Here is a 12349-nt window from a genome sequence, read left to right on the forward strand (position 1 = left end):
TGGGTCGACGGAATCTTCCCCCTGCAACCGCAGGCACCAAAAAGCTTCATTACCGGTCCCTTGGGTCTCCTCTCAGCACAACGAGCGAGGTCCCTCGAATCCAGCGACTCTGTCCAAGTGACCCCCACAGTCCAGTGACTCTTCAGTCCAAGGTTGGTGGAGGTAAGTCCTTGCCTCACCTCGCTGGGCTGCATTGCTGGGAACCGCGACTTTGCAGCTACTCCGGCCCCTGTGCACTTCCGGCAGAAATCCTTTGTGCACAGCCAAGCCTGGGTCCACGGCACTCTAACCTGCATTGCACGACTTTCTAAGTTGGTCTCCGGCGATGTGGGACTCCTTTGTGCAACTTCGGAGAGCACCGTTTCACGCATCTTTGCAGTGCCTGTTTCTGGCACTTCTTCGGGTGCTACCTGCTTCAGAGAGGGCTCCTTGTCTTGCTCGACGTCCCCTCTCTCTGCTGGTCCAATTTGCGACCTCCTGGTCCCTCCTGGGCCTCAGCAGCATCCAAAAACGCTAACCGCACGATTTGCAGCTAGCAAGGCTTGTTGGCGTTCTTTCGGCGGGAAAACACTTCTGCACGACTTTCCACTGCGAGTGGGATCCGTTCACCAAAGGGGAAGTCTCTAGCCCTTTTCATTCCTGCAAAAACCTCAGCTTCTTCTGTCCAGTAGAAGCTTCTTTGCACCCGCAGCTGGCATTTCCTGGGCATTTGCCCATCTCCGACTTGCTTGTGACTTTTGGACTTGGTCCCCTTGTTCCACAGGTACCCTAGATTGGAAATCCACAGTTGTTGCATTGCTGGTTTGTGTCTTTCCTGCATTATTCCTCTAACACGACTTCTTTGTCCTTAGGGGAACTTTAGTGCACTCTGCACTCACTTTTCAGGGTCTTGGGGAGGGTTATTTTTTTAACTCTCACTATTTTCTAATAGTCCCAGCGACCCTCTACAAGGTCACATAGGTTTGGGGTCCATTCGTGGTTCGCATTCCACTTTTGGAGTATATGGTTTGTGTTGCCCCTATCCCTATGTTTCCCCATTGCATCCTATTGTAACTATACATTGTTTGCACTGTTTTCTAAGACTATACTGCATATTTTTGCTATTGTGTATATATATCTTGTGTATATTTCCTATCCTCTCACTGAGGGTACACTCTAAGATACTTTGGCATATTGTCATAAAAATAAAGTACCTTTATTTTTAGTATAACTGTGTATTGTGTTTTCTTATGATATTGTGCATATGACACTAAGTGGTACTGTAGTAGCTTCACACGTCTCCTAGTTCAGCCTAAGCTGCTCTGCTAAGCTACCATTATCTATCAGCCTAAGCTGCTAGACACCCTATACACTAATAAGGGATAACTGGGCCTGGTGCAAGGTGCAAGTACCCCTTGGTACTCACTACAAGCCAGTCCAGCCTCCTACAGGTGTCTGGCAGCTTAGGCTGATAGAAAAGGTAGCTTAGCAGAGCAGCTTAGGCTGAACTAGGAGACGAGTGAAGCTCCTACAGTACCACTAGTGTCATATGCACAATATCATAAGAAAACACAATACACAGATATACTAAAAATAAAGGTACTTTATTTTTATGACAATATGCCAAAATATCTCAGTGAGTACCCTCAGTATGAGGATAGCAAATATACACAAGATATATGTACACAATACCAAAAATATGCAGTAATAGCAATAGAAAACAGTGCAAACAATGTATAGTCACAATAGAATGCAATGGGGGCACATAGGGATAGGGGCAACACAAACCATATACTCTAGAATGCGAACCACGAATGGACCCCAAACCTATGTGACCTTGTAGAGGGTCGCTAGGACTGTAAGAAAATAGTGAGGGTTAGAAAAATAGCCCACCCCAAGACCCTGAAAAGTGGGTGCAAAGTGCACCTAAGTTCCCCAAAGAGCACAGAAGTCGTGATAGGGGAATTCTGCAGGAAAGACCAACACCAGCAATGCAACAACGATGGATTTCAAGATGAGAGTACCTGTGGAACAAGGGGACCAAGTCCAAAAGTCACGATCAAGTCGGGAGTAGGCAGATGCCCTGGAAATGCCAGCTGTGGGTGCAAAGAAGTTGCCACCGGATGGTAGAAGCTGTGGATTCTGCAAGAACGACAAGGGCTAGAAACTTCCCCTTTGGAGGATGGATGTCCCACGTTGTGAAGAGTCGTGCAGAGGTGTTTCCGTGCAGAAAGACCGCTAACAAGCCTTGCTAGCTGCAAAGGTCGCAGTTAGGGTTTTTGGATGCTGCTGTGGTCCAGGAGGAACCAGGATGTCGCCAATTGCGTGAGGAGACAGAGAGGGCACCCAGCAGGACCAGGAGCCCTCTCAGAAGCAGGCAGCACCTGCAGAAGTGCCGGAACAGGCACTACGAAGTGGAGTGAACTGGAGCTCACCCGAAGTTGCACAAGAGGGTCCCACGAAGACGGAGGACAACTCAGGAGGTCGTGCAATACAGGTTAGAGTGCCGGGGACCCAGGCTTGGCTGTGCACAACGGAAATCCTGGAAGAGTGCACAGGAGCCGGAGTAGCTGCAAAACACGCAGTTCCCAGCAATGCAGTCTGGCGTGGGGAGGCAAGGACTTACCTCCACCAAACTTGGACTGAAGAGTCACTGGACTGTGGGAGTCTCTTGGACAGAGTTGTGAGTTCAAGGGACCTCGCTCGTTGTGCTGAGAGGAGACCCAGAGGACCAGTGATGCAGTTCTTTGGTGCCTGCGGTTGCAGGGGGAAGATTCCGTCGACCCACGGGAGATTTCTTCGGAGCTTCTAGTGCAGAGAGGAGGCAGACTACCCCCACAGCATGCACCACCAGGAAAACCGTTGAGAAGGCGGCAGGATCAGCGTTACAAGGTCGCAGTAGTCGTCTTTGCTACTTTGTTGCAGTTCTGCAGGCTTCCAGCGCGGTCAGCAGTCGATTCCTTGGCAGAAGGTGAAGGAATTCTAAGGAATTCCCCAAAGCAGAGACCCTAAATAGCCAGAAAAAGAGGTTTGGCTACTTAGGAGAGAGAATAGGCTAGCAACACCTGAAGGAGCCTATCAGAAGGAGTCTCTGACGTCACCTGCTGGCACTGGCCACTCAGAGCAGTCCAGTGTGCCAGCAGCACCTCTGTTTCCAAGATGGCAGAGGTCTGGAGCACACTGGAGGAGCTCTGGGCACCTCCCAGGGGAGGTGCAGGTCCGGGGAGTGGTCACTCCCCTTTCCTTTGTCCAGTTTCGCGCCAGAGCAGGGCTGAGGGATCCCTGAACCGGTGCAGACTGGCTTATACAGTGATGGGAACCATCTGTGCCCATCAAAGCATTTCCAGAGGCTGGAGGAGGCTACTCCTCCCCAGCCCTGACACCTTTTTCCAAAGGGAGAGGGTGTAACACCCTCTCTCTGAGGAAGTCCTTTGTTCTGCCTTCCTGGGCCAAGCCTGGCTGGACCCCAGGAGGGCAGAAACCTGTCTGAGGGGTTGGCAGCAGCAGCAGCTGCAGTGAAACCCCGGGAAAGGCAGTTTGGCAGTACCCGGCTCTGAGCTAGAGACTCGGGGATCATGGAATTGTCTCCCCAATGCCAGAATGGCATTGGGGTGACAATTCCATGATCTTAGACATGTTACATGGCCATGTTCGGAGTTACCATTGTGACGCTATACATATGTCGTGACATATGTATAGTGCACGCGTGTAATGGTGTCCCCGCACTCACAAAGTCCGGGGAATTTTCCCTGAACAATGTGGGAGCACCTTGGCTATTGCAAGGGTGCCCACACACTAAGTAACTTAGCACCCAACCTTTACCAGGTAAAGGTTAGACATATAGGTGACTTATAAGTTACTTAAGTGCAGTGGTAAATGGCTGTGAAATAATGTGGACGTTATTTCACTCAGGCTGCACTGGCAGGCCTGTGTAAGAATTGTCAGATCTCCCTATGGGTGGCAGAAGAAATGCTGCAACCCATAGGGATCTCCTGGAACCCCAATACCCTGGGTACCTCAGTACCATATACTAGGGAATTATAAGGGTGTTCCAGTATGCCAATGTAAATTGGTGAAATTGGTCACTAGCCTGTTAGTGACAATTTGGAAAGAAATGAGAGAGCATAACCACTGAGGTTCTGGATAGCAGAGCCTCAGTGAGACAGTTAGTCGTAACACAGGTAACACATACAGGGCACACTTATGAGCACTGGGGCCCTGGCTGGCAGGGTCCCAGTGACACATACAACTAAAACAACATATATACAGTGAAATATGGGGGTAACATGCCAGGCAAGATGGTACTTTCCTACAAGTGCCCCTCGGAGGGCAGACCAAGGGAGATTAGAGGAGGACTGCAGGGGCCCCAAATAGGCACCAATCCGACACCCTCAGCGGCACTGGGGCAGCCGGGTGCAGGGTGCAAACAGGGCATCGGTCTCCAAAGAAACTCTATGAGGGGAATCTGGGGGTCACTCAGGCGCTGCAGGCGAGGTCCCGGGGGGGTGTCTCAGGCACACCACCGCTCAGACAGGGAAGAGGGCCGCCTGTTGATCGTTGCTGCACCGGATGTCGATTTCTCCAAAGCGTGGGACCTGAGGGTGCAGTGGGTCCTTTGGTGTTTGTTATCTTCGTCCAGGGAAGTCACGGTCAGGGGGGTGCTCGGGATTCCCTCTGCAGGTGTCGTCCTGGAGGGGTGGAGAGGTCAACCCCGGGTGGGCTCTTGGTCGTCGTCACCTGGGGGGCCTGGTCAGTTGGGCCACATGGACCGGGCTGTGGGCGTTGGGTGCAGAGTGGTTAGGACTCACGCTTCTGGAGTGAGGTGGGTGTCCTTCAAAAGAGAGTTCTTCTTCTGTTCTTCTTTGGACAGGGCCGCTGTCCATGGGAGTTCTTGATCCTCTGTGATGCAGGCAGTCCTCTGGAGGTTCTTCAGAAGTCGCTGGACGTGCAGGACATGTCGCTTTTCTTCTGCAGGCTATTTGAAGCAGGAGACAGGCCAGTAGGGCTGGGGCCAAGTCAGTTGTTGTCTCCTTTCCTTCTCTGCTGGGGTTTCCGCTAAGCTGTCCTTCTCCTTCTTGTGAGTTCATCAGGAATCTGACTAGCTTGGTTCAGGGTGCCCTTAAATACAAGATTTAGGGGCGTGTTCAGGGGTAAGAGGTCAGAAGCTACTGTCCTTGAGGGTCGCTACACCCTTCCTGTGCCCACTCCCTTTGGGGAGGGGGGCACATTCCTATCCCTTTTGGCCCTGATCCTCTAAACCAAGATGGAGGATTCCAAGGAGGGGGTCACTTCAGCTCTAGGCACCTTAGTGGTGGTTCTGGCGAGGTGGTGACTCCTCCTTGTTTTTCCTAATTATCCCTCTGGACTTGCCGCCAAAAGTGTAGCTTTTTCCGGGGGCTGGGCATCTCCACTAGCTGGAGTGCCCTGGGGCATTGTAACATGAAGCCTGAGCCTTTGAGGCTCACCGCTAGGTGTTATAGTTCCTGCAGGTGGGAGGTGTGAAGCACCTCCACCCAGTGCAGGTTTTGTTTCTGGCCTCAGAGAGCACAAAGGCTCTCACCGCAGGGGGTCCTAAACTCATCTCTCAGTGGCAGACTGGCACAGACCAGTCAGTCCTGCACTGAAGGATTGGGTAAAATACAGGGGGCATCCCTAAATGCCCTCTGTGTGCATTTTTTTAATAAATCCAACACTGGCATAGTGTGGGTTTATTATTCTGAGAAGTTTGATATCAAACTTCCCAGTGTTTAGTGTAGCCATTATGGAACTGTGGAGTTCGTTTTGACAAACTCCCAGGCCATATACTTAATATGGCCACACTGTACTTACAATGTCTAAGAATGGACTTAGACACTGTAAGGGCATATTGCTCACGCAGCTATGCCCCCACCTGTGGTATAGTGCACTCTGCCTTAGGGCTTTAGGGCCTGATAGAAGGGTGACTTATCTATGCCACAGGCAGTGTTTTGTGTGCATGGCACCCTGAGTGGGATGCCATGTCAACTTTGCATTTTTCTCCCCACCAACCACACAATCTGCAATGGCAGTGTGCATGTGTTAGGTGAGGGGTCCCTTAGGGTGGCACAACGCATGCTTCAGCCCTTAGGGACCTTCCCTGGTCACAGGGACCTTTGTACCATTGGTACCTTTTACAAGGGACTTATCTGTGTGCCAATTGTGGAAACAATGGCACATTTTTAGTGAAAGAACACTGGTGCTGGGGCCTGGTTAGCAGGGTCCCAGCACACTCTAAGTCAAGTCAGCATCAATATCAGGCAAAAGCTTGGGGGTAACTGCAACAAGGGCCGTTTTCCTACACCATCCCTTTGATTTGCCCAGTGTTTCAGTTGCTTTCAAATGGCATTTACTTATTGCTCAGCGATCAAGGCTGCTGTGGAAAGAGGTCCAGGTGTTCCCTACATAATTTAGGTCCTTGAAATTGTGACTTGTTGCGGGAACATACTTTTTACACCACATGCGATAAAAGTATTAGCGGGTATGGGGCCTCACATTGCCCCTTATAAAGTAACATTTGATAAGCTGAGCAGACTGATAGCTCTTTTGTTTCAAAAACATTAGGCTCTCACATCAGCCCATGAAACATATGACGTCCAAGTGGCAAGGGTATCCTCAGAGATTCAGTCCCTTTTAAATACTAACTTTCCTAAACACTTCAGTGTTACATCTTTAATGTGTCTAACACTACTGAGATTATGCACTTTTTTAAGTCTGTAGGTTCTGGTTCTCTTAGCACTGTCCAGACAGTCTTTGGAGTTATACCTTCAGCCATTCATTTAGTCTTTTTGAGTGTTTTTGGAGGATTTCCGATTATATTGGCATTTATTGGTGGTATACTGCTGTTGCTATTTTTGATTAGCAATGACTGTCCCATCTCATCAATGAGATATGATGGAGCTCCCACCGGCCAACCTATGTTGGGAATGCATGATGCAGTATTCTGGAGCATCACTCTTGGAAGAGATAGATGGGAACTGGTCACTGTCATTTCGACTTGTTCTCAATTGTGTGCAGCCCTTTTGAAACTGCACTAGAGATGTGTCTTGCTTTACAACATGTACCATCTATGGACGCAAATCTGATGATGTTCTTGGTGAAGGTTCATTGCCATAACTGTCCAGTAAGAATACAGTTGTTGCTGGATGCCTTTTGTGAGACACCCTTCAGGGATTTAGGGGCTCCTGGTGCTTCAACATCTGGCACTGTGCAAAGTGCTGTTGCCTCACCCAGACCTGTGGCTGAGGCAATGGACTATGTGTGCCCCTTCCACCTTTTATCTGACAAGCTGGTGGATTCATCACCTGCCGAAGTGGGGTTCATCCTTGATTCCCTTTCCATCAATACACCTGGAGATCTCCTGCGAGACCATGATTACTTTTAATTGGCATTTGGATATTTTTCTGAAATTCTTATAATGGTGCTGTTTTGAACTTGGCCGCATGTCTCGGCCTGGACAACTTGGACATTTTTAAATCTCTTTTATTTATATTTTTAGCCTGCTTTTGAATAGTTTATCTTCGTGCAGTTTTTGTTAGTTCCTTTGCACAATATTTCGCTGTGTACCCTGCTAAAGGCTGTCATTGCACCAAATAGTTTACTTGGTATTGTCAGTCCAAGAGTTAACGAGTCAACCTTCTAACCATAGACATATTATCACGTCAGGCCTGTTCTCAGACCACAACGTGTTCTTTTATATAAACACCACACAGGCCGAAGACGGGTAGAGGGGACATTCCAGCCAGCCATCTTGCGCTGTGTGCCGCTTCGTCACAGCTGTACTGATCTTGGCCTTGCCTTTCAAACCAACCGGGAGGACTGCTAGAAGACCAACAGGCAGACCCCTGCTTTTCTTCAGGTATGGGGATGGGGGCTCCTTCCATAGACTAGTACGGACAGAAGGGCTAACATTGTTATGCTCTCATGTTAGATGTTAGAAGTGTACATGTGAATTCTTGGACTCATGATTATGTCAGGATGCTGGGACTGTTTATATGTTTTACTCTAACTGTCACAGTTATCACTGTACAATGTTTCATCTTCCAAAATTGCAGCTCATGCCTGTTTTATCATAGAATGCAGTTTCTTCAATAAATGTACTGAAACTTTTCCTGCATTCATATGTCTGTCTTTGCTCGTGTGAGACTTTGTGCACATGAGAGAATGGGGTGAGATCTGTTCCACCACGATTTCCCTGAAGAGTCAGAGTGTCACGTTTTTAGACTGGCACAAATCACCTTTACTTTCTAAGTTTGAGTGAGGTGCTGCTAGCTAGTCAAGAAGGTCAGGCTGGCAGCTTCCAGTCGGTGTGGGACTGACTCAGTCATCCACATGCTGTTGTGCTGCAACCCAAAACCAAGCAGTCTTACCCCATGGTAAGAATCCTACGACAATATTAAATCTTATCAGAGATTAGAATTCCTGAAATAAGTTTAGGAATGTCTGACATATATTATGTGCCTCAAGGTGTACGTCCCAGGAGTTTCCTTATGAACATATAAAGTGAAAGGACGTCAATTCGGACTATTTACATGTCTGTGTTTATTCCTATTTGACCTTGACATGGTGATAAGAAGACACTTGTCCTAGACTGTTTTTGCATTCGGTCTTATATCTGTGTCATTCGCTGAATTACTTGACACTTTCTCAGTTCTTAGAAAGATAAGGTCAACCGACATCTGCATAACAGCTATTCTGCATAAATCTGAGGAAAATGGCGACTCCCCTTAATTTAAATGTAAGAATTTGGCTGCCACCATTACCTAAAATGGAGTCGGGCCTACTTAAAATGGAGTCGGACCATAGGACTTTACGTCAATTTGCGCATGGTGGAAATATAAGGGCCTTATCCCAAAGTCCTTGTGGCCCAACTAGGTGCTATCATACATGCTAAAACTAGCCTAGAGTGGTCGTAATAATTCATCAGTCAGGATTCACTTGGCCACGGGTTTCAGGTTCTGGAGGACTGTTCCTCATCTTTATTCTCACAGAAAATGATAAAAGAGTTCATAAAAGGATTCCTTTTCCAAGGGAGTTAAACACTGTTTATGCTGCATCCTTTCAAATATTCACAGAACTTACCTGAAATTCTGTATGTGGAAGACCATACTTCTGCTCACTTTTTCCTCAGACCGGAAAGTTAGAGAATGACAGGCATGTGTCATAAAGGAGCCATACCTCCACACCAAAAAATACACAAGGTGATTTTGAAGATCAACCCAACATTAACTCCAAAGCTCCTTGAATGAACCCGTCATCCTGCAATTTTTCTTCACTAATACATCCACTTTTTGGAGAGATCTTGCTTACGGGGTGTTTGCAGTTGCATCTGTTTCTAAATGGACAAAACCAAGGACGTGTGTTCCTCAGATCAATTATTTGTTTCATTTATCCATCCAGGAAATTGCCCAAACAAGGAGTTGAACAAGGTATTGCATGTTGGCTCTCTGTCTGTAACACCTTCTGTAACAGCAAGGCAAAACCTACGCTCTAGGGCAGATTGGGGGTTCAAACCACCAGAAATATGGCGGCAAAAACTGCTGGAGTGTCTTTACAGGACATGTGCCACACAGTCGATTGAAAAAGCTGAAAAGCATTCAGCAGGCGTTACTGCCTGGATTTTAATGCAGCAGCAGCCTGCCTCTCTGCTTGCTATTCTGATTTAAGCTAGATAAGATATAGAATATACAATGCTGGAGAAGAAATTGGTTACTTACCTGTAACTCCAATTCACCAGTGTTAGTACCTTTCATATATTCACCTGATATGTTATGCACTCGTTACACTTGTGTTATGAAATCTGAGCTATTGTGGCATTTAGGTAGTTTTGTAAGAAGCATATTAGGAGCTACTGGTCTTGAAATTGGTTTAATGTGAAAGGTTAGTAATATTTTTTTTAGATGGAGAGTATACATTCATTCCATGCTTACTTCTACTAATGAGTGAAATTTTACAAAGTGTCAAATAATGTCCAGTAAATGATTGCTTGGGGAATCTTGGTAACATCTGACGTTCATGCTTTAGTTTACATTGACCTTAATAAGCGTGTTTTAACATATTTCAGCTACTTCAAGAGAACCATGGACGTGGCGTTGAAGTTCTTCCCTGAGATGATATTTATTTTATGTCTGTTTGGGTACCTTGTTTTCATGATCTTCTACAAATGGTTGCAGTTTGATTGCCAGACCGCCAGATATGCGCCAAGTATCCTCATCCACTTCATTAATATGTTTATGTTTACTTACGATACTCCATCCAACGCACCCCTATATGAACACCAGGTAAGAAAAGGATCAGTTACTATGTGAATAATCTTTTATTACGACTTAGTCTGTAGAAACGCTTAAAAGAATAGTCCAAACAAACGATCAGGAGGCAAGTATACTTGTCTAGCGTTACCTTCCCTCTCACGGGAGATTCAGAGTTGAGCTCCTCCCACGGTCTCTAATTAGGTGAGCAAGAGGAAGACCAAGTAAAGAGCTGAGAGAATACTGGAACAGAGGAGGTTGAGGCAGGATAGTCAGGCTCTTGTCCCCTAAACTACGCCCAATTTCCTTCTCTTCTTTCACAATTGTGTGTTGCCAAGTCATTGATTGCGGCAGGGTTGAACGTAAAGCAGGTACCACTGTGACTGGGTCATCAGGAAGAGTGTGAAACAGGATAGCTCACTTGCTCCTTTGCCCAGATACCTGGCCAATCCAGTGAAGTTAAAGGATTTGTTAGTAGGGGAAAGGAAATACGATAGACACCCTGGGGGGGTGGTAAGAAGCAAACAGCAAGTAAGTGGGGGCACAAACATCGATATTGGAAAGGCATAAAGCAATACTCCATGATGCAGATATTTTGACGGGCACATAGTTACCCATAGCCCACAAAAACCTTAAGCAAATACTGTTGCGAAATTGGAGAACAATGGATGGACAGGACTTTGAAATAAAAGAGCAATATATGCAAGAAATAGTCTGTCTCTTTTGCATGTGTGGATCACAATGGTTACTATGCTTTGACAGAATTTCTGTCGTAGGTCACCAGTTTTATTCAGATCCAGGTTATGGGGTCTTACAAGTGCCTTGTTCGTGAACTATATCAATAGAGTTTTTTGGTCTTATTCCATTCGCTCATGATGAAGTGAACACTCACAGAATAAACAACTTTCACAATTTAACAATAATAAGATCCTTATTACAAGTTCGTCAAGTAGTGCCCGATTGGGTACAGGCAGGTTTTTGTGCCCAGGCTAGCAAGAACAAGTTGAGCAAAATATATGCAATGTGATACTTTTTGGCATGTGCAGTTAATGTCAGGTAATACCCGACTACATCTGCATGGAGAAAAGTAATTGGAATGAGCGAAATTCTGTGTTTATTGGGTGTGGTAAATGATGCAGCAGGGTTTGCATCCTAGAAACTTCATTTGTAGCCAAATACGATAGACTAATTCTTGCCATGCTGTGGGGTCCCTGGAACACATCCAATTAATTAGAATACCTGAGAGGAATTAGGCTTACACAAATGTAAATAACCAATTTCAAAAGCCTATTATAGGCAGTTACCCAAATTTTATCCTTGCTGGAGAAAAAAACCCTCATCAAAACTTCATTGTCACAACTGTTGCATCTTGTTGCGTCACCAGTGTAATAACAAGGAAGAGAACAGCCTGATAGACTTTACAATAGTTGAATTAAAAAAGAGTTCCAGGAGCTCTAAATCTCATGACGTACTATACTGGCAGTTTGCATAACAGGTTTTTTTTTTCTAGCTCTTATGATCCTGGAACACTGGGTGTTTCCTCGCCTATTTTGTGAAACATTCTCTTTTGCCGTCATTTTGCGTATCTAGAAAACATTTAGAAGTGGTTTTCCACTTCCTTTTTTCGCCACATGAAGTACTCTTATTGTGGAAGTTAAAAAGCTGTTACAGACTCACAAAGGAACTGTGTGGTCTGCCTTCGTCTCACATTTTGTCAAAGTATGTTAATTATATTTAAAACGTGAAAACACACTTGAATAGGAGGCATCAGACTGTAGGGAAAGCTGAAAGGCCTGATAACGAAAGAAAATAATAAAAGTGGTTAGTCTGCCAGGGAAATGTTCTGCATCGTAGGATCTTCATTGTAAGTCATAATTCCTGACTGCGTCCAAGTAACCAGAGCACTTTTCACAGATGCATGGTATGATGAAGTCACAAAGCGTGTCTTTTCCATCTGTCCCCTTGTTACGAGCAGTAGCCAGTAGCCTACAATAGCCTATCAGGTCTTTTATTCTTGAAAATCTATAGTTGCACTTTCTAATTAGCAGTTGTGAGAAAGTAGCCTCCTTCTAGCATGGCTACCCTAATTTTTGGCCTGTTTGTGAGTG

General features: G+C 46.2%; 1 protein-coding gene across 1 annotated transcript in view; it reads left to right on the forward strand.

Moving 5' to 3' along the window:
• LOC138287144 (V-type proton ATPase 116 kDa subunit a 4-like) overlaps window positions 1-12349 on the forward strand; it is a 1145905-nt gene that overhangs the window by 1008717 nt on the left and 124839 nt on the right. The window contains exon 8 of the mRNA XM_069227503.1: window positions 10058-10274. Coding sequence (XP_069083604.1) covers window positions 10058-10274 — 217 coding nt within the window. The remainder of the gene's footprint in view (window positions 1-10057; window positions 10275-12349) is intronic.

The sequence above is a fragment of the Pleurodeles waltl genome, chromosome 4_1, assembly GCF_031143425.1.
Source record: "Pleurodeles waltl isolate 20211129_DDA chromosome 4_1, aPleWal1.hap1.20221129, whole genome shotgun sequence".
Lineage (NCBI taxonomy): Eukaryota > Metazoa > Chordata > Amphibia > Caudata > Salamandridae > Pleurodeles > Pleurodeles waltl.